The sequence below is a fragment of the Macrotis lagotis genome, chromosome 1 (assembly GCF_037893015.1).
Source record: "Macrotis lagotis isolate mMagLag1 chromosome 1, bilby.v1.9.chrom.fasta, whole genome shotgun sequence".
NCBI lineage: Eukaryota > Metazoa > Chordata > Mammalia > Peramelemorphia > Peramelidae > Macrotis > Macrotis lagotis.
Genome location: NC_133658.1, coordinates 904504203 through 904527229, shown reverse-complemented (window position 1 = coordinate 904527229; position 23027 = coordinate 904504203). Strand labels below are relative to the sequence as shown.

The window sequence follows — 23027 nt, the reverse complement described above, 5'->3', positions numbered from 1 at the left end:
CTTGCTCTGCTCTTGGTACTTTCATCTTCAGCCCCTGGCCCATCTAACCTTTCATAAATGCTTGTGAGCAATTTTCTTTGTTCTGTCCTCAAGTGCCTCCAAGCCTTGGCTCCCAGTCTGCCTCAGCTGCCCTCTTTACCCCTCTAGGAAGCCTTCCTTACCTTTCCTCCCCAAGAGTGTTCTTTCTTTTCCCTCATCTTCTTGTTCTTCTTCTCTCCCCCTTAGTTTCCCTGCCTTTCTTCCTCTCCTCTTTTCCCTTTCTCTTCCCTCTCCCTCTCCTCTTTGATTCTGTCTCTTGTCCTCCCCTCTGTCAGTGTTTATCATGGTGCATGCCTCTCTCCAAACAGAGATCCAGATCTTCATTCAGCTTAGGCCTTGGTTGTTGGCTGACTGACTGAATACGTGAATTGGTGCCATTGGGAGTTGCATTTTCTCACTGTGTTAAGTAAACTAGACCTGACCTTTTAAGCCTAGGTTTTATTATCCGAAACTATTCTTCCTTATCGGGCGGTAGACTTGATTACTTTATGTTTTACCTTTGCTTTATTGACTCATTTTTGCTTTTCCTGTAATACTTCTCCCTGGTGGCAACTTCCAAGAATTCTTTGATTCCTAGAGTAGAAATGAAATACTCAGTTAAATTATTTCTCATTTTACCATGTTACTACTTTCCCTGTTCTGTGCAATGCATGAATCCTGATTCCATGTCCAATGGGACAATTCCATGGGACAAGCTAACTTCACACATAGCATCAGCTAACCTGTTCTGGCTCAGTGGAACACAAGCAATAAGAGTCTAGTTTAGACTTCCCAGTCCTATGTTTGGCTAGTACTACTTAGATAACTCCTGACAACTGCCAAACCTTTGAGCTGGAAAGCCAAGGCCCTATACTGGGCTTGACAGTGTTTAGTATTTGGAAATGAGAAGGCAGTAATTCCACAGGACTCTGACTCTGATACCTTGTTAAACATTCAACTCTGGATACATTTGAACAATGATGTGAAATCAGATCACACTGAAGAAGTCAGTTAAAAAGTTTAGGGATATTTTAACTAGAAAAGGCCAGGCTTAGAAAGAGGACATGTGCTGGTCATCAAGGATCTGAAGGATGCATGCAGAGTTAGGGGAGATACTTGTCCTGCTTCTTCCCAGGGGATGCCAGAAAAAGTAATGGCAGCACCAGAACTGACTGGCATGCAGAAAAAGGACACAGGACCTCCAGCCCCCCTGACTTTGAAAGTGATCACAGCAGCCAGGTAGCAGAGCTCAGGCCAGAGAGAGATCTCCTCAGGGACATGCTTGGCAATTGGTTTCTTTGAGAATTTCTTTGTTTTGTTTTGTTTGGGGTTTTTTTGTTGTTTTGGCAAGCCACTAGGGTTAAGTGACTTGCCCAAGGTCACACAGCTAGGTAATCTGAACCAGATTTGAACTCAGGTCTTCCTGATTCCAGGGTTGGTGCTTTATCCACTATGTCACCAAATTGCCCCCCAAATGATGAGAATTTCTGATGATGGTGGGGATTTACCACTTCCACTCTGGGCAGTGCTAACTCTTGGGATGATCATTTTCTTGACATCAAACTAAAATTTGCCTCTCTGCCACTTGCAGGCATTGTGGCAGACTCTGCCCTCTGAGACCAAAGGAAACAAGTCTAATTCCTCTTCATGTGAGCCTTTCAGTTAACTGAAGTCAGGGTTCCTGTTATCCCCAAGTTTTCTCTTCCACAGGTTAAATAGCCCTTTTTCCTTCAACCAATCTTTTTTAATTCAGTTTGATTTTAGTTCTGATTTTTTTTCCTTATTCTCTCCCTCACCCATTGAAAAGTCAAGAAAAATAAATCACATCTGTAAATTGCCTTTGCATATCCTTTGACCATCTGTCAATGGAGAAATGACTTTGTTTTTTTTAATTTGACTCATTTCTCTTGAACAAAGACCAAGGACTATCAACTTGAATTTAGGAAAAAAAACTACTATCTTATTGTCTGATCTTGCTATCTCTTATACTTTATATTTCTTCCTTAAGGATTTGATTTCTCTTTCATCATATTCAATTTGGATCAATGTATACCATGGAAACAATGTAAAGATTGGCAAATTGCCTTCTGGGGGGGGGGTAAGATTAGGGGGAAAATTGTAAAACTCAAAATAAATACAGTCTTTTAAAAAAAAGAAAAAGAAATCTCATAAATATCTACAGACATGTAAAACATGTCTGTATTAATTATGCTCCAAGAGAGAAAAAAGAAAGAGAATATGTTTCATCATATGTACTTTGGAATTGTGATAGATCATAGTGTTGGTCAGAGTCTTTTTTAAGAAAAAATTTTATATTTATTTTTATTTTTGTACAAATGATGTTTTTTATGCATCACTAAAATATTCTTGTTTAGGAATAAACATAATACCCCCTCCCCCCTAAGTGGAGTCTTTAAAAAAGTCTTCATGCAACATAGTCTCAAAACCCTCCTACGATGCTCTGCAAATTACCGAAGCCCTTCTCATATTGGGTTGCCCAGAATTGGCACAACATTCCCTATCCAGTCTTACCAGAGTGGTCTAGAAAAACCCTCATCTCTCTTCCTGGAAGTGGTTTCTCTTAACATAGCTCAAGAAGGCTGCTCTGTCACCTTAAAGACTTGAGCTTGCAATGCACTGTGAACATCCAGCTTTTTCTCCCAATAATGAAGAAAGGAATAAGGCACATCTTAAGTGCCTATGTATGATGTTAAGCTCAGGATACAAACCAAAAAATAAAATGGTAGGGACAGCTAGGTGGTACAGCAGATAGAGTACCAGCCTGGGAGTCAGGAGGACCTGAGTTCAAATTTGACCTCAGACACTTGTCATATACTAGCTGTGTGACCTGGGGCAAATCACTTTGCCTCACCTTATTGGTCCAAATAAAATAAGTTGGCCCTGCCTGGGGGAGGTGGAAAAGAGAAGGAGGAGAACCTTAGGGAAAGGGTCTTGGAGTAGTGACCAAGCAGATAGTCAAACCTCTTCTTGAATGTCATTTCTACTGATAAAATCATATCAGCTTTGTTGTTAATCCATTTGGCTGGGTCAGATGGTGATAAGACCTTTCTTTTCTGAGTCTTCAGTGGTGTTCAGGCCACATCCCCACAGGGGCTGCTTCCCCAAATGATGGCTGAGGGCACCATTCTGGAAGCCCAACCAATGTCAAGCCTGTGGCAGTGGAGTCCATGCACTGGCCAGCTCTGCCTCACTAGACAAGCTTTGAGTGTGACTCTGGAGGGTCAGTTACTTGGCATTACCAGCTCCAGGACAGAAATACCAATCAGCCCTTAGCATTGGTGGTGGAACAGATACAGGGGAGCTAAGAATCATATTCTTGAGAAAGTCTATAAACTTTCACTCAATTGTCAGTCTTCTAAAAGTGTGGTTCTTGACCAGTCACCAGTGAAGGGAATCCTATCATTCCTAATAGCCTCATCAATGTAACTGCAAGGAAGAAGACTGCCAGGTCTTCTATAGAGAGAAGCAAAAAGAGGGGAGAGAGATACATTCATTCAGTCATCTCTTATTGGAGTACTGTGGTATATCCTGAAGCAGTCACAAACTTTTGCACCTTACAAACCACAGAGAAAGTCGATAAAGCACTTGACATGATTCTCCAGATTAAATCAACATACACTTTGACATAGTGTGACTGCGAGGTGAAGAATGATAAGAAGGTGACAATCATGACGGCTGATGGCTTGTGGATGTCCCAGACACTTTGTAGCTCGAGGGTTGAGAAGGAAAGCAGCAAAGCTTTATGAAGTGCCCACTCTGCCAGGCCTGGGGCTGAGCACTTTGCACACAGCCTCACCTTTGCTCCTCTCCACTCCTCTGAGGTTGACGCTGTTAGTGCGCATTTTATTGTTGAGGAAACTGAGGCCAGTGGAAGGGAAGTACCTCACCAGGATCCCAGAGCATTGTCTGAGGCCAGGCTTGGTCTTGTTACTTCCAGACCTGGCGCCCACCTGCTGTCTCTACAAAGAACTTTGTTTGAAAAAAGAATGGGAGGTCCTGGTACAGGTTAACACTGATTGACATTATAGACAGTGTGGGAGTGAGCACTAGATCAGGCTGTGGTTTACAGTCAGAACAATAGTGTTAAAGACTGAGGTTCATACTTGATTTCCTCACTGCCCAGTCAGGCTAAGACTTGACATTGAGTATCTCATTTGATCCTTCCAGCAGCTGGGGAATGAGGAGACCTGAATTCAGCTCCAGCTTCAAATCCTTCCTAGCAGTGGGACTTGGGCACACCCTGTCACTTCTGCCTGCCTTGGTTTCCTCAGATACCTCCATGCCAGGGTTGCAGTGAGGCTTACAGGGTGACCACTGAGGCTGGTGCACAGGATGTGCTCTGTAAATGTAGTCATTATTAATGAGAGTGCCTAGTTCCTGCTGCTCTTGCTACCCTCAGACTGTCACGTTGTTGGGGGGGCCAGAAGTGGATATTTTCTAAAAGATGAATAGGAGAGAAAAATAGGACATTTATTTGAAACAGCTCAATCCTGAACTATTTAAACAAGTCATTGAGAATGAAAAATTAGTCATTGAGAAGAGAAATTACTGAAAATCATTATAATCATTTCATGTAGAAGTTTAACTGATTGAGATCAATTGTCATAACAAGAAGACCAAAAGAGCCCAGGAAGCAGCCAGCAAAACCAGACTAATCTGTCAAGGGAGAGGGATCATAACAAGAGACATTTATGATGTACTCACTGTGTGGCATATGGCAGGTACCACTAGCTGGGCAAAGTGCTGGGGATACACTTAGGAAAAAAAGAGTCAACAGTCTAATGGGAAGAGACAGAGCAAAAAGGGGAGCCAAGAAATGAGGTGTCTGAGCTTGGTGTATTCCTTAAACAGAGCTGAGGAGTTCGTGGCCTCATGAAGCAGTGATAAGAAGAATCAAAAGTGATGATTCCAATAATTCCTGGCTTGTTTAGCTTATTTGTAAAGTCTTAGGAAGAATGATGTGTTACAAACGATATTACTCTTACAACAAGGATTAGCAGAGGAGAAGATAAAATCAATTTCAAGAAAGGTTGTTGGGGGGGCAGCTAGGTGGAGCAGTGGATAGAGCAAAAGCCAATGGAGTCAGGAGGACCTGAGTTCAAATTTGGCCTCAGACATTTAATACTTGCCTAGCTGTGTGACCTTGGGCAAGTCAATTAACCCCATTGCCTAAAATAAATTTATATTTTTTTTAAATTTTAAAAAAGAAAGGAATCAACAAAGTCATTCTGAGGGCATTTTTGGATGAAAATGGAAGAACTAACCAAAGAAAATTTGAAGGACTACAAAGATTTTTAGAACAAACTCTTTCACCTCTTAAGGCTATTTCCTCCATTACTGGCTAAGAAAGAGCTGATAAAGTAAATAGGATTCGTGGAATAGATTAGGCATACAATACAAAGCAGTAAAGGAGCACAGTAGTGCTCAATAGCAGTGTTCAATAAACCCAAAGATTCAAGCTTTGGGGGGTGAAAATTAATTTTTTGACAAAATTTGTTGGAAAAACTGGAACACTGATAGAAACTAGGCATACGCCAGCATCTCACACCAAATACCAAGATAAGATCAAAATGAGCACATGATTTAAATAATAAAGGGTTATATCATAAACAAAGGGGTATAAAAATTAAGGAGACTCACACATCACAGCCTACAATGTACTTAAGAGGAATGGCACTAAAAAGACTCAAGTTTGGAAAATTCTCCAGATTGGATTTAAGTGTTTGGGAAAATCTGCCCCAGAGGCAGTTGAGGGTCAAAGTCATGGAAGAAAGCTTAGGGCATAATAATACCCCTCCCTTTCCCCTCAAAAAGCTTCTGATCATCAACATTAACAACTCTCTCTCTGTGTGCCCACTTTACCATCTCTAACAAAATCCTGGTGTAATTCATCTTTGCACAAATTAAAGTCATTCTCAGTGATGTCTTGATAGGAAACAGGTGTGCTTTTGTTTTCACTATACTGTGATGGAATACGTCTTTACCATTTTGCAGTTTCCTGAAAAATGTTGAGTACAAGATCCAGTTGTGTTTGTTGTTTGTTGAATATGAAAAAGACTTTAATTCAGTAGAGCAAAATGCTTCTGAAAAGGTTTTCTTCTGCAGTATAACATCCTTCAAGATTCCTTGAAATATAAATGAAAGAAGTAATCTTGTTGCGAAGTTTTTATCCTAAATCTCAAGGGAGATACAAAAAGGGAAGACATACATGCTCTAAAGGAATTCACTACAATTTTGAAAACTTTTCTGCACTAAATCTATATAGAAGAGGAATTTTCCTTGGTAAATGGTGAAATCTTCTAAATGCTTTTGTTTGAGGATGACATCCTTCTTATTACTCCAAGTCTGAGAATATTACAAAACCTCCTCAAAGTGATCCATAATCAGTCATCTAGATTATGACATATTGATGAATGGATAACTTTACAGGGCTTATCCTACACATTGGCTTTGGAATAAGATAAGAGGAGGAATGTGACCTTGGATTGCCTTCACAAATTTGCCAAGTTTCTTTAATGACCCAAACTTAATACTTGTATTCTATCAGTCTTGTTAATATGGCAGAGAAACATGTAACATGGAGAGTCACAAACTGCATCACTAAAAGAGGCATTTAGATCAGTGAGAAAGCAGCCCTGAGTATTGGATGAATAAAATTAGTGTCATCTATGACAAGAAACTGTTGAAGGGGAGGAGCACTATATAGACCAAAACATGTTTATTGGTATTGAGGATGTACAGAAACAAAACACAAATCTTGAAAATTGAGATGTATTCCCCAGTGGAAAAAAGGTCAAATGATGTAGAAACATTTTCCCCCCAAAAGAATAGCAAACTCTTGAGCAGTCATATGAGAATTGATCTAAATCACTAATAATGAGGAAAATGCACATTAAAACAAGCCTGAGATTTCAACATCACACCCTGCCATCAAATTGACAAAGATGTAAAAAGATGGGAATGGCTAAGATGGAAATCTGGCATACTTAATGCTGATGACAAGAATTGTACATCTGTTCATCCATGGTGAAACTCAGCTTGGAAAGTGACCAAACCCTTCAGGTCCTCGGACATATGGATCCCACTTGTGAGTACGTAAGGGCACAACCAGAAAATCTCCATGGACGCCAGAATATTCATGATGCACTTTTTTGTAATGATGAGAACATGTCCATCAGTTGGAAAGGGACTGAACAAACTGCTTTTTGAACACAATGGAATATTATTGTGCAGTAAGAAATATATATAAGATAAATATGAAGAAATAAAAATGAATGTACATTATGTAAATGGGCAGCTAGGTTATGCAGTAGAGTACCAGGCCTGAAGTCAGGAGGACTTAACTTCCTGAATTTGAATCTGGTCTCAGACACTGTCAGTGTGGCCCAGGCCAAGTCATCTTACTCTGAGTACTTCAAGTGTCATCTGTCAAATGAGTTAGAGAAAGAAATGGCAAAAACCTCTTCAGAATCTCTGGCCTAGAAAATCATCTTGGAACCTTCCTCAGCAAATCATACTTCCTTGAGCTGAAACCTCCAATAATTTCTGCAACTCTCACAACCTGGAACCTTTTAGGCCTGTTCCTCCTGGGGCCTGTGGAGGGACCCCAGATTCCCTTCCTGGTGAGATTTCTGATCTCTTTACAGACTTCAAAGCCAGCTCTTTTTTGTGTATTCACACAAAGAATAGATGTTGTGATGATGATGTTGATGTTGTTTGTCCTTCATTCTCAAAGAAGACCATGACATTGGGGAGACGATGCCATGACAAGCACATGAATTGGATGGGGGTGGGGCACTGCTGTTCTAAGTAACCACCCTCACTTTCTTCTCCAGAGCCATCTGGGTCCAGTGACCAGATGTGATCAGGACAACTGAGAGATGGCCTTGGAGGCAAGGCTGTCAGGGTGACGTGAATTGAAGCTCTCTGTGGGCAGGACTTGTCTTTTCGTTCAGACAACAGCACGATGCTTGTGTTGTAGGAGTTTTATAAATTTATCCTCTTTCCCTTCCCACAATGCACTGACAATTGCCACTCCTGTTGTGACTGGTTTTAATGAACTCTTTTTCTTTGTTCCAAAGGAGAATTCACCAAAGAAGAAACGATTTGTTTAAGGCATTAGTAAAACTTGTAAACATGTGTTGTATTACCCTGCTCTTTTAAAAAGGGAACAAAACTGGAAGAAGAGTGGGATGTGATATCATGGCACTACAATAGACAGATGCCATGGAGATGCCAGGATCTTGTTTGATTGTAAACTCTTCCCCTGGTCTGACTTCCTAGAAGCCAGTATCAATTTTAGTCATGGCAAGCAGCAGAAGTTCCATTTCTTCTTCACTAGCTAAATCTCCAGCATCTTCTTTGAGTGAAGGAAATGGTGTTGAATTCATTTTATGAGTAATGGGACAGAAACCAGAGTTTATTTGCTTCAAGGAATCTGAATGGGAAGAGGTCTCACTGAAACCCATCTTGTGAGGCTCAGCAACACTCACTTTCTTTTTTTTCAGACTAACAACATGGCAGAACAGAGAGTACAAAGGAACTTTGTGGACCATGGCACAATGCATAAACGTTTGGCATCACTCTTTTTGTTCAAAGAATCAGGGTGGCACAGGTGGCAGGGGGAGATGCAGGTCTCAGCTTTACCCTTTTATTAACTGTATTTTTAACCTTTCAGGGGCTTGCTTTTCTATAAAATGAGGAGGGCAGATAGATCTCTAAATTCTCTTCTAACTTTGTCATCTTGTGAGTCTTTGAGATTAGAATTCTAATCTGTTCTCTGTCATTAACTTCATTGTATATATGAGTAGGGAAGGGAAGAGGAAGGGAACAAGTATTTATCGTTACCATGTGATAGGCACTTGGACTAAGCATTTTATATTCCTTTGATTCTCACTACAACCCTCGGAGGTACATGCTGTTATTATCCCCATTTTATATTTGGGGAAACTGGGGCAGACAGAGGTGAAAAGACTTGCTGGGGTCACCAGGAAGAGTCTGAGCTCAGAACTTGGGTCTGCTTTTTACACTCTGGCGCCCCCTAGTGGCTCCTGCATCATAAACAATGTGAGAAAAGAATTCATAGGCTCTCTGGACATGGGTAACCCCAAATTCCTTCACAAATACACAGAAGTCTATTTTAGCCGCCAGGAACTGAGAACAGAGGCCTCAGAGACAATTACTGGCAGAGCAGAAAGAAACTAGAATCCAGGTTTCCTCTCTCCTGATTCTGTTACTCTGGCCACAGTTTGAGCCCAATTTCTCTGTTGAGATTGAGGTGCCTGCAATAGAAGGCTGGACCCAGGACCCCTACAGGACCAAGCCTGGGGAACCATATAGGCTCAGCATTTGTGGCAGTGATGACATCATAATATCAGTTCAGGGGGTCTGGGAGCTCTTCCTAGCAGATTTATAGCTCCGGCCTTTAGATAAGTTTTCTGTGAGATAAATGACTATGTTTTTCCTGGCCTTGTCTACTAAACTTGGTGAATTATTTTTCCACAGTTCTGGAGATCTCTAGAATTTAGATTTTCTTAGAAAGCAGATAATTTTAGTGACTTAATTCCTCCATCACCATAGCAGTTTAATAGGCACAGTTATTGGATTATGCCAATAAAACTGATAAAAGGCATTGCAATCTTTGTGTCACTTGGTTTATGATAAAGGGCTGGGATATAAAGTACAAATATACATGTGATGTAGTTGGGGAGAAGGATCTCTCTTGCCTCTCACCTCATTTTCCATTCTTTTTAACACAACTCCCAGTCCTACCACTTCATTCCCTTTCTTTTTTCTTCCTGTTTGTGAGTTAAGCTCAGATTATTTACACGCATTCCAAAAATTCCTTCTTGCCAGAAAGCCTGAGTGCATCAGTCACCAAGCCCTCCTCCCCCCCCCCGCCCCCCCCCCCCCCCCCTGCCCCAGATAAGCCCCAGTTCATCTAGCTTGTGACTCTGCATAACTAACAGACTTCCTCTAACCCTGATAGCCTCACTAGCACAGCATGCCCTGGCAGTCTGCCTGTTTTGCAGCAGGCAGGGGAAAGTCAGCCTTGCTTAGCCTCCCACCCAGGACCCATCATTCAAGTAGCAGCAGAAAATCCATGGTAGCTTCTGTTCCCCTGATCAGCTCAGCTCTTTGGGCTGCATCTGCCCTCTTCACACCAGTAAGCTCAGATTAGGCCTCTGTGGCCTTAGGAATTGCCCTCTTTTGGAAAGGTAAAATGAGAATGTTATAACCTTTGCATTAACTGGCCATAACCATTGAGCTTCTGGGAAAGCAGACTTTCTCTGTGGGAGCTGAAGTACCTACCTTCGCAATGGCTTCATGATTTCACTGTGGTGCACTTGGCCCATGTAGCTCGTAATGGTGCAAAGCTAGAAGTTGAAAAGGCCCCATTTCTCTCCTCTGACTTTCCAGAAATGCAGACCCTTCAGTCAAACTGGTTCACCTTCAGCCACACAGTCAGTCTTTGAGTACTGCCACTCCTAGCTCGGTGTACTACATTTTACTACAAGAAGAACTTAGATTTCTAAAAGTCCCAAATAGGAAGAGGGAGAATGCTCATAGCTGAGTTCCAAGACCCTCTTCTCCTGAGAGTTTCCTTCCTGTCTGATGGGCTCATGTGATGGGCATTGTGAATCCCCCAGGCTAGTCACAAAGCTCTCTCTACTATAGGATTCTCCCCAAGCCACTGACAGACATCCCGTGAGATTGAAAGGAAAACTAAGAAAAAATTAAGGGTCTAGTACATTGCATGTACCATGATATGTAATTAAATATTTGTTGAATTGACAGGCAGTATCTGAGCAAAAGAATGATAGCTTGCAAACAACTGTGAACAATTAAAAAATAGGACAAATTAGAAGTTTTGACAGAGGAAAGGCACTACAGTAAGGGGGCCTGGGAAAGGCCTCTTCCAGATGTAGAATTTTTGCTGAGGTTTAAAGGAAACCACGAGATGCGAAGAGAGAGAATTCCAGGCGTGGGAGAAAGCTGGTGCAAATGCCCCAAGTTGGGAGATGGACTGCCTATCACAGGGAACAGTCAGGAAGCCTGTGTCACTGGATCATAGAGATGTAGGAGGGCGGTCTGAGAGAACATGAGAGGTGGTAACAAGCCCTGTCTGAAAGAGCTTTGGAAGCCAAAGAGAGGATGCTCTGGGTGATGCTTAAAGTAGGGGGGGAGCCCTGGCCTTGGTGGACTAAGGTAGGGAACAACTTGGGCAGATGTGAGTAGAAAGAGCCGAACAGCAGGAAGCAAGAGAGGCCGGTGCCAGCTAAGTGGATGGGGCCGCTTATCTTGTCCTGTATATCCACTCTATCCAGGGTGGATAGAGTTTGGAACTAAGGTTGGATTTCCCTTCACCATGAGCATCCCTGTAGGAGGAGAGCATTGCAAAGTGGCAGATCAGAATCCCCTCATCCTTTGTGGGGCGGGGGAGCACCCCAGCTCTCCTTGGATTTCTTCTTCCTTAGAATGTACGCTGCTTGATAAGAGCCTATTAAATGCTTTTTTAGTCAATTAGTAAGCACTTACTACTCACCTGCTGTATGCCTAGGGGTGGCCCTGAGGCCAGAGGTTGGGGAGAAACAGACAAAACAGAGAAGAGGGAATCTTGTGGGGAGTTCAGAAGAAAGAGGTGAGGAAGATGTGTACAAGGACAGAGGAGAAGGCACAGAGTTGGGGGTGGGATGTGGAAATCAGGAGCAGCAAACATGGTCAGTCAGGATGAACCATAGAGCAGATGCTAAAAATGGTGGTGTACTCCAGTTAATGAAAAACTTTTCATGACAGGATATATTTGAGTCTAGAGATAACATGGAACCACTGGAGTTTATTGAGTAAGGAGCTAACAGGTTGGCACCTGTGCCTTGTGGATGGAGGACTCCTTAGAATGCAGAGACTAGAGAGCAATGAGAGCACCAGAGATGAGACAAGGTCTGAATGAGGGGAGGGAGGATAGTGGTCTCCTGGACACCAGAGAAAGGGCTCTGGTTGGAATCCTCACTCTGCTCTCCTACTATCCCTATGACCATGAGCAACGGGGGCCCCTCTGAGATTCTTTTTCCCTATTGTTAAAGGAGCCTGAACTAAAAAGCTGTCTGTCACTTTTATGAGAGACAGACTTGGGACTTTTGTGCCTCATTTGATATTTTCACATTGACTGCTCTTGGACCACTGGTAGGTCATGTACCCTCTCTGAGACCCAGTTGCCTTATTTGTTAAATGGGGATGATGATGATGATGATGATGAAATTCATTGCAGAGTTATGTGGAAAGCATTTTGTAAACTGTCCATCCCTCTAAAAATGAGTATTCTTAATACCTAGTTCCCCTACTATTCTCAACCATCACTTGAACTCAATGAATGTTAAGCACCAACTCTGTGTAGAGACATGATATCAAGTTTAAATGAAAGCTAGTCCCTTCTCATGTAGGACTTACAATCTCATCTCTCAAGGTCTCCATCTGGTGCCAGAGCCAGGGAAAAAACTATTACAGTGAAGCTCTAGAATAATGAATGAAAAATGCATTTGCATAGAGCACTTGGCAAGGACTATGACTTCTCTGAAGCACACTACTTGTGTGATTTTGGGCATAGTCACTCAATCATTAGTGGACTGGGGTTTCCAAGGACTCTTCCATCTCTATCAAATGGATGATGGTCCTTCTTAGAGATCCCATGCTAATGTAAGGAAGAGATGGCCAAGGAAATCTGTTTGGGTCTCTGAAGTCATAGGAATAAATAAACCTTTTCCAGATGGGGTATGATTCTAGCTCTTAAGAGCAAGGTAAAAGCAGTATTGATAGAGTGATCAAGAGATGAGGAGGATTGAAAGGGCCCCAGGGTCACTCCTCTGCTTTTGGACCTGGCCTGTGGAGGGCAGGGCAGGAACAACTATTGAGCTAAAAAGAGTGGAGCTGAGGAAGAGGATGGATTTTCTTTCTCTGGTGGGTTTCATTGATCTACTTTGGCAGATTGCTTTGATGACAACTGCCTTAGAGGATAGTCCAAGTTACTTGTGCTCACACTGTAGCCCCTCAGGAGAGGATGACTTCCTACTTACTGTCACTTTCATCTTGGGAGCCTGTAACACCTTACACATAGTAGGAATTTAACTACTGTCATATTGGATTGAAGGAAATAAGGCAAGCTAGGTCAGACCTCAAAAGACCTTTAAACATAGAATCTGAGTGGACCAGGCCTTAGAAGATAAAATAGACTATAAAAATTGGAAGAGACTTGAGAATATAGATAACTGGAGTAAGAAGTATTATTTTATGTAATTTTATGATTGGAAAAAAATGAAGATTTGTTCAAAGTCACTCAGTGAGTAGTAGACCTCTAGACTAGATTTTTAATGCTGACCAGCATTCCTTTCCCTGCCTTCCCCAAAGGATCTGTGGGATAATTTCAGGATTTGAGGGAAAAGTTACAGCTTTATTTTTCACTGATTTCTAATTTAGCATCTCTTTCTGTGACGAGTTTGAAAAAATTTTTAAAGGGGTTGAGAGATTTCACCAATCCGCTAGAGGAATCCAGAAAACCTACATAGATGCAGAGATTAAGAATCCCTGCCATATATATTACACCTTCTAAATCCCAGAAATTAGGTCATGAAAATTATTTCAGTGTTAAACTTGAGATAGAGAGTAAGTGTGTGTGTGTGAGAGAGAGAGAAGAAACTGCTGAGCTTTTCTTATCTAAGCGTAGAAAGCAGAAGAGCCATTTGGGATTTACCAAGGAGAAAATGCTGCTTTGTGGATAGAACTCTCAGTGATAAACCACCCCTGAGACTAGGCCCTGATAGTAATAGAACCAGAAGAGGAAGCCCGACTCTGGTCATCATCAGTCCTGGGGGATGTCAACCCTGTAACCTAGGTACCCTTCTTCCCATTGTGTATTGAGCTAACAATCCAGCTGTACCTTCCACATCAGGAGCTGACTCTGCTCATACTCCCCAAGAAGTATCTGTCACTAAATTATTTTCCCCCTCCAAACCCCAGTGCTTTGCTTTCTCACAGCATGGAAGTGGCTTTGCATACCCAAAGTCTGTGCCACCAGAGAATAAATTTGGACAAGTTATACTATGCTGGAAAGGCTTCAGGTAATGTCCCCACAATACATTGGGCCAGATCTTTAAGGTCCTACAGAGCTAAGAAAAGAGGGGCATAGCAGTCCACAAATCAGAACAGAAAGCCCAGCCCTTCATCTTTTGTGACTTTCACTCACTTGCATGGTGACAGTGTTGGCAAAGGACCGAGAGTGCTATGGCACACAGTGTTTACTGTTTGCCTATAAACATTGACTTAACTTTGGACACACTGTTGGGGAAACCGAACTGCTGTCTCAGGATTTCTCTTATGATAAATACAGAAGACAAAAGAAAGTGGCACCTAAGTGGGAGGAAGTAGTTGTGGGTTTTCTTTGGAGAGGCAAACAAAGGCATTGTCAAAGTTTGTATGGAGGGCACAGAGGCAGCAAGAAACATCATTTCATGGGACACTTGATCACCTTATTGCATTGCTTGTGACAAGTTTAAACAAAAAACCATCTTGAAGATGGTTGTAGCTTATCCACATAGGGCTCTCACTGTCTCCTAAAGAAGCTTGTTCCAGTGAAACACATCCAATGCAGAGTGACCCCACCCCAACCCCCTAAGCCTTGACCCCACCACCACCACCATTTTGTTTCTCCATAAGTTCTGGCTCAGCAATCTTTGCTGCCTGGTTTGGTATCAGAAATACATAAAAACAAATCTTATCAGAAGGTTTCCTCCTCAGAGAATTACTTGGAATGGATGCCTCCTGCAGTCCTTTCTTTCTAGTGCTCTTGTATGGACTGACAAGTGGGGCTGGGGTAGGATGGGGGGTTGAAGACTTTTAAGCCAGGTAAGGACTTGGTTTAATGAATGTCCAAATGAACACATACCCACAAACACCTCGAGTGTCATCATCTAGCCTTTCTGCCTCTGTTTCCTGACCTGTAAAGTCAGGATGATAATAGCAGTTACCTCACAGGGTCATCATAAAGATCAAATGACGTCATATGTAAAGTACTTAGCACATACAAGGTACTTCAGTGTTTTTCCTTATCCCCTAGAGATGACATTCGAAACCATGCAGCCTGATGAGATCATTTTGTGAGCTTAGTTAGAGGGAAAAGAAAAGAGGGCCAGAATTGTGTGACCTGGATGGCAAGCCAGCAAAGGATCTTCACTGCTCTAAAGGAAGTGTTACCTGGCATGGAGCTATCCAGAGCCCAAATCTTGACCAGAATGTGTAAGGGAACTCAAGATTGATCTCAACAGACACCCCCCCCCCAAATGGCTGGATCAGTTATTCCCCTATACCCAGATCACATGACTTATCTCACCTCAGGACCCCTCGAGCTTCTCCCAGAGTTTTCTTTGGTTGGCTTCCCTCTGCTCAGCAGCTGCTTGTGTTCCATCTTCCCAGCAAGAGGGCAGGGTGGAGCATCTTCTCTGGTGGTGCACCCTCAACAAGACCCTAGGTTACTAGGAATACAGTTATAATAAGCAAATAAGACCTGACCTCAAGGAACTTCTCTTCTATTCCTGTGGTATAGGGTGAATAGTCCCAAGCATTTTTTTTTTTTTTTTTTTTGCTGGGGGGGTTAGGATTCTGATTCCTGACTTTCTGCTCTGGAGTTTCTGATATTCTCCAGTTGTTCGCTGTTCTCAGGTAACCCAACACCTTACCAGCTTTCCAGAGCTCAAAACCTTGCTCTCTGGGCTGGGGGGGGGGGGGGTGGGACCTTTCTGTCTGGTGGAGCCGAATGGGACCAAAAGCCTCTCACTGACTTCCAGTTCTCCTGCCTACACTGGTCTTTCCCCTTCTACCCACACCACAGACTTTTTCCTGAAGTTCCTCCACACTATCCCATTGAAAAGTTGTCTTTTTTGTTGTTGTTGTTGTTAGGTTTTTGCAAGGCAATGGGGTTAAGTGACTTGCCCAAGGCCACACAGCTAGGTCATTATTGTCTGAGGCCGGATCGGAACTCAGGTACTCTTGACTCTAGGGCTGGTGCTCTATTCCCTGAGCCACCTAGCTGCCCAGTTGTTTGTTTTTTAAGTGGATTCTATCACTTTAGTATCTATTTAGAGGTTTCATTCAAAGTTGTTTCAACAAGAGCTCCGAGAGCTTCCTGACTTCACACCACCATCTTGGCTCCATCCTGGAAGTCCTCAGAACTAATGTTCTAATAGGGATATGTAGTAAGTTGTGGCAAGAAGTTAGAATGGTGATTGAGATTTCCTTGTCAGGAATGATGGTGTTGATTTGATCTACAGCTGGCAGAGACACAGATGGGAAGAGGAAAGAGCTCAGGGGACTTGGTGGCCACTCTGGTCTGAAAGTGACCATGAAGTGACATGAGGGCCCCAGCTGGTCAAGACGAGGTAAAAGGAGCCTGGAAGTGCCAGAGCAGTGGAGCATTTTTAAGGATTTCACTAGTTCCTTTTCTTTAACCTTTTGTATTGCTGTCATTTTTAAATGAACTTAATTTCCAATCCATCCCTTCACCCATCCTCCTTCCATCAAGTCATCTCAAGTAACAAAGATTTAATTGAAAAGAAGAAAAAAAAAGGAGATTGATCCAAACACCCAGGAAGGAAGGTGCAGAAAACAGAACTTTAGAGTCAGGTCATCTAGTCCCTGACTAGGTATCTCATTCAGCTGCCTTCTAATTGCTTAAGGAAAAATAAATTAAGACAATTGGTGGATCACACCATCAGTTTGGAGTCATGCTCCCATCTCGACTGCTAGCTTCATGACTGCCCGTGAGTGTGCTTGAATCGGCTTCTAGATGAAGAGTTGGAGGAGCCAGTCCTGCAGATCTTATAGTTTGAGATAGCAAACTCCTGAGTAGTGGGGTCATATCAGCATATGGACAGATAGATCATCCATTAGGATCCCTGAGGGCCCCTCGATGACTGGGAGAACCAGCCAAGAATGGCTGTTTGATGGCACATTGATCTGGTTTGAGACCCCTCCTTTTATAGATGGTGAGACCAACTCAGAGATCTTTGAGGCCTCTCTCAGGGTGTCAGCTAAGATTTGAGTTCAAGGCCTTTGGCTCCTAAATCCAGTGGTCTTTCCATTTCACAGTCTCTCCATCTGAAGAGTGACTTGTTTGGGCAATATCACTTTTCATCTCTGACATTGCATTCCAAAATCTCTTATAGCCCTGATATTCCATATAGCTGACAGTTTGGTTGTGCTTCATTCACAGGATCCCTATTAGATAGGGTTTTTTTTTTGTCTCTTTAGTAAACAGGTCAATAAATTGAGTCTCAAGAGAGAAGAAGGGACTTTTGCCCAGAATCTCTCATCCTATAAATTGCAGAGGGGCAACTAGGTGGTCCGGTGGACAGAGCCCTGGCCCTAGAGCCAGGAGGACCTGAGTTCAAATGCACCCTCAGACACTTAATAATTACCTAGCTGTGTGACATTGGGCAAGCCACTTAACCCCACTGCCTTGCAAAAACAAATAAACAAAAAATAAATAAATTGCAGAGTTTCTGATACTTGACTGCTTTTACTGCAGCTCCCATCTGTGATCTCCTGCCCTTTATCTGACTGATACAAGATTGAGTGGAATGAATGGCTTGTGCTTCCCCAAGGCTGTCTGTTCCCTGGGTCATCACTTTACCTGAGCCTTCTTGTCAAATCTTTTAAACCCTGCCACCTGCACAGAGGTTTTTGTTCCTTTAATTGCCAGTAATTAGTGGTTGTAACAATAGTGTGGGCCATGCATATGATACCTCTCCCTAATTAAGTTTTGGTGTTAGGAAAGATGGTCTCAGTTGCCATCTTAAATGGTGATAGGATTTCATAAAATAAACAGATTGCAAGGAAATAGTTTGTTGCTCATTCATCAGTGCTGTAAAGTGTACTTAAGAGTCTCATGTGTTTCTGTCTGATTTTAATCACAGAATTGGTGAAGTGGTGGTGACCACACCTCTAATAATTTAGTGACAATTAATTTTCAGTTTACTCTGAGATAAAATGGAGAGGTTTTTTTTAATTGCAAAGAAATTATGGATTTTTCCTTCACTTGATGGCAGTGTTGTCCAGAGACTGATTTGACTAATAATTGCAGAAGTATCTGAGAAACTCCTGGCTCAGCCTTAAAAAACTGAGGGACTTGAACCCGAGTGTTGAGAATGCCTCCTGTTTTTGAAGTATGATTCAGGGCAAAGGGAGTTTAGCATCAAAAGCTTTGGGTGATGGTGCCTGGAGCTAGAAGCAGCCTTGCAGTCCCCGGAACAGATGTGCATTAAGGAAAAGCATTGAGATTTTTTAAAATCCTTCTCATTGCTATCATTCATCCATGACTTTAACATACAAACATCCCTCAACCCTCCTCCCAACCACATGACATCCCTTGTAACAGATTTCATTGAAAAGAAGCAAAAAAAGGCTGTGGACCAAAACTGACCACTACACCAGTGGTGTCTCAGAGGATGATGTATTCCACAGCTGTGCCTACTGTCTTTGCATTGGGGGCAGAAGGTGCAAAACAGAAGTTTAGAGCTAGAAAGATCACCTATTCCAAATCTTTCATTTTACAGATGAGGAAACCGAGATGCAGAGAATCAGGTAACTTGTCTGTGGTCCCATGCCATAGGTCATAGTAAATGGTTGAGTTGGAATTTGACGCTGAATCTTGCCACCCCCATTCCTCACCGCCCCCCCCAGAAGGTGGCTGCACCAGTATCCATTTGGTGACATTCCACCTTCTGGCATCAGGACTCCCTCTTCCAGGACAGGCCTCCTTGATACCTCTAACCCAGAGGTCTTATTTTTCACAGAACACTTTTCCTTGGGCCTCAGCCCTCTTTCCTCCATATAGCACGGCTAGTTATGTACTTGTTTCCCTCTCCCCTCCCCCCTTCTCCGTTATCTTTCAGGCTTCTGGGAAATAGGGTCTCTGTCTTCTTTGTAATCCCTGCCCCCCCACCCAGGACCTTGGACACAGTCCCTGCTTCTTAGTGTTTGCTAAGATGCTCTCTTTGGTGCCTGTCCTAATTGTGGATGAGCCCTGACTATCTTTAGTTTACCATCATGTAGTGAATCTCCCCTTAACATTTCTCCTAGTCCCAGCACTCAGCATGGCAAGTGTCCTAACAGTATTCCTTTCTGACTTCTCATGATACAGTGGCGTTGCCTAGAACCCCGGGTTGTTCCCCAGTTTGTCAGCTCTGGCAGCACTGTGGCTGAGCTGGAACAGCTTTAAGTTTGGGAGCTCAGTGACAGGAAAGGATGTGTCTGTTGTCAGGCAGGATGGTCCCCAGACAATCAGCCTTAGCTGCCAGAGAGAAACAGGATCAGGTGAGAGAAGTAGCTCACAAGCAAATAACTGAGGAAAAGGTCTTGATGAATCTGCAGTAGATACTCAAAACTTCTTATGTCAGTAGGCTCAACCCCAGGGCCCTGAAGCCTGCAGAGTATGAAGAGCTGGAGGGTGGAGTCATAGCTTTTTTTGTCCTGCTAGTCACCCCCAGGAGAGCTGCCTTCAGAGATGGGGAGCTCATGACTTGCACCTGCTTCATCATAGACCCCCCAGCACAAAGCGCCCTGGCCTGGGACTTGTATACCTGAACACCTCTCTAGCTCTTTGAATGTCTTTTTGGGAGGTAAGAGGAAATCAGTTTAAGGATTTTGGAGATGGAGCTCTGATGGGATGATTGGACCTGGGGAATCTTTTAGTTCGGTCTTATTCCAGGGAGGAGGAAGTTGAGGCCAGGCCAGGAGAGAGGGGTTTAAGTGCTGGGGTCTCTTCATTGGTAGGTCCTTGAAGATCCTCAGTGCTGAGGTCTTACCCCCAGGGATGGGGGTGGGTGGTAGAACACAACATAATACAGATAAGGAAATTTTAAAATGCATAAAAATGGGAAGGCACCAGAGTTTTGGGTGGGTGGGGTTGGAATCTCCTGCACAGAAGTAGGGATGAGAAAGGAGCAAGGAAAACCCCAAGTTCGGGGTTTTGAAGGTTTGCCTTGGAGGAAACCGGGGAGGTATGTGGGAGGGGCAGTGTGGGGGGCAGTCTGGTAGCATTGAGATTTAAAGTGCCCAGCAGTGGGTGCTCATCCAGGCCAAGCTAGAGCCTTCCTCGGCAGGCCCAGTGAGCTGCTTCCATTAACCCCATTTTCCCTGGGGTGAGACCAGTCTTGGAAACTAGGCCCATCCCATGAGCAATGAAAAGCTTTTAAGCCAAGCCATGGATGACTTCTGCTGTGGTCTCCAAGTGGTCTGTGCTTGAGAACCCACCTGCCATCAATCGGGGGGGGGGAGACCCACAGAGCCCCTGAGCCAGCCAGCCGTCGCTTTTATCTTGCCTAATGCAGACTTTGCAGTGATTAAAAGTGATCACTAAAATGAGACACTTGTTTCTTGGAGACTGTAGATTGGCTTCAGGGTCTGAGGCTCCCAAGAGCAGCTGGGCTTTTCTCTGGGCAGTGGCAGCACCATTAGATGGTTTTGTGCATTAGCAGCTTGAGGGAGAAAGCCGTGTGGGAGTCTGTTCATCAGCTGTGTTATTCAGCCTCTCAGAGGGCAGGGAAGGCTGATTTGGCCTTTCAAGCAGACTCCGTGAATTGGGATCTCCACCTATGGTTTTTCCCTGGGACTTGAGCACTTTGCTTTAAATATCTCTATAGTTGGCTCACATCTGTCTAGTGATGCTTGAAGATTTATCCCTGTTTTACAGAGGAGGAAACTGAGGTAGAAGCTGATATTTGCCCATGGTCTGATCCGAGTAACCCACACCTGCTGTGCCAGCTCCTCATGCACCATTCCCAGGGCTGCCCAAACTTTGAGAATGCCAACGTAACTGATTTTCTTTTCTCCCCTCAGGCTTGAGTACTGAAGGCATCTACAGAGTGAGCGGAAATAAATCTGAGATGGAGAGCCTTCAGAGACAGTTTGATCAAGGTAAGGTTTATAGAGTCTTGGCAACATCAGGCTAAAGATAACCTAGCTGGGGGCTGGCACACGAGGACCGGCCCAAGCCTGATATCCCCCTCCCCCCGACAATGGCAAAGTTCTCCATGGAGTGAGAGAGCTTATGACATAAAGGTGTGCTGTGCACTTTGACCAGGAGCGTCAACAATGCCTGTCTGATGGCAGGGAAGGAACAGAAATCTAATGGAGGACCTGGGTCTGCTCCAGTTTGGGATCTCTAGGGTTGTCCAGAAGTTTTGACCTCACCACATCAAATGAACACAACCAAGGACTAGCAGAAACAGTAAATCTTAGTCAAACTGCAAGGGGAGGTTCCTTCTAAAATAATAGAGAACAGACTGCTAGATGTCCTCGAAGAGTTCAAATCCAGCCTCAGACACTTAATGATTATCTAACTGTGTGACCTTGGGCAAGTCACTTAACCCCATTGCCTTGCCAAAAGACAAACAAACAAATAAAACAACAGAGAAGGCAAACCAAAACCCCCCCTGCTCTAGCCTCAAGCCTTCAAGCCCTGCCAAGGCCTGGCTTTTCAAAGGGAGCCCTTTTGAGCAGGCCATCAATGCCTCGCATATCCTGAAAGGCCCACTCAGCACACAGGAAACCCCCCTTCCTCTCCTCTCTTATCTCTTGATTTCAAACCCTTTGCAATTTGGCTTTCAACTGAAGCTGCCCTCTCCAACATTTCCAAAGATTCTTCCTGACTTTTCTGCTGATCACACTCTTCTGTGATGACTTTCTTCCTACTTATCCTTTGGGCCCTTTGGCTGGATCTTGATTCAGGTTAAACCCACTAACCATGGATACCCCCACAGGCTCTCTTGTTTTCCCTCTCTGCTACCTCACTGGGTCATCTCCTCGGGTTGTAAGGGTTCAGCTGTCCTTTCTACCTAGGGATTCTCAGATTGGAACATCACCCCAATCTCTCTCCTGAGCTGCAGTTGAACACTCCCCAGGGCCATTTGGATCTCCAACTCAACCTGCTCCTCCTAATCCTCCCCTGACTCACACCACCTCCAGATCTCCCCCCATATTCAGTCTGTTGGTCTTGTCTCCATACTATCTCTCCTCTGACTCCCCAGCTGGTCCCCTTCCCTCCTTACAGGCCTGGACTCCTGTAGCAGCTACTAAGGGGTCAACCAGCCTTTGGTCCTTCATAAGGATAGTCCTCCAAAACCTCTCTGACCTCCCAGTTCTCTTGCTTTGTTAACCTTGCTGCTCTTCCCATGTGATCCCCAAATCCTGGCTCTGGGCCTTTTCACAGGCTGGTCTCCTAGGTTCTTTCCACTGGCTTCCTTCAAGATTTCACTTCAATCCCATCCATTCATTGACACTGCCTCCTACCCCCAGTGCCAGGGTTTTCCCTGACATGGGTGGGTGCAGACACGTGCATGTCATCTCCCTGTGTGTTCATTGTCATCGTGTGTTGCCTTTCTTTGTGTCCCCAATGGCTAGACCAATGTCCAGCCCATCGTGATTCATAAATGGTTGTTGTTGACTGATTGTCTGTGTGCCAGCATGGTGCCAGGCTCTGGGGATGCAAGGACAGACTGGGCAACAAACCCTGCTTGTGAGGAGCTTCTAAACACCACACATAGTGTAGATAGAGCAAGGGGAGAAGACACAGCCAGATGCACAAAGAGTTGTTGGAGAAGAGGACACTCACAGGAAGACCCGTGTGCAGAAGATGGCATTAGAGCTGGGTGTTACAGCAAAACAGGAGCCCAGGGAGGTGAGAAAGAGTGCTTCTTCTTCCTTGTCCTCCTTGGCTGGCCATTCTGTATTCTACCCACTTCCAGCTTTCCTTTGCCTATACTGGCCCCCTCTCCTGTGGGAGAGGCAAAAACAGTTTGGCCCCAATTTGCCCTGTTTGTACTCCATTTCCTGCCTCTTCCTGGCATCCTGGCACTTTGTCTTTTCGTCACATCTCTGGAACAGTGCTTCTCCCTTGATCACTCTTGAGCTTAATGGAGAGAACGTGTCCTCCTGGTGGTGAA

General features: G+C 43.9%; 1 protein-coding gene and 1 long non-coding RNA gene across 2 annotated transcripts in view; one reads left to right on the top strand and one right to left on the bottom strand.

The window, feature by feature from the left end:
- The window catches only part of ARHGAP35 (Rho GTPase activating protein 35), a 75524-nt gene that overhangs the window by 40013 nt on the left and 12484 nt on the right, over positions 1-23027 (top strand). The window contains exon 3 of the mRNA XM_074219186.1: positions 20923-21000. Within this exon, the coding sequence (XP_074075287.1) occupies positions 20923-21000 (78 nt within the window). The remainder of the gene's footprint in view (positions 1-20922; positions 21001-23027) is intronic.
- On the bottom strand, positions 537-22428 carry LOC141509565 (uncharacterized). Its single transcript, XR_012474664.1, has 3 exons — positions 22217-22428; positions 15419-15560; positions 537-612 (listed from the first exon to the last, which is right to left on the bottom strand). It is a non-coding gene; the product is annotated as an uncharacterized LOC141509565 (long non-coding RNA).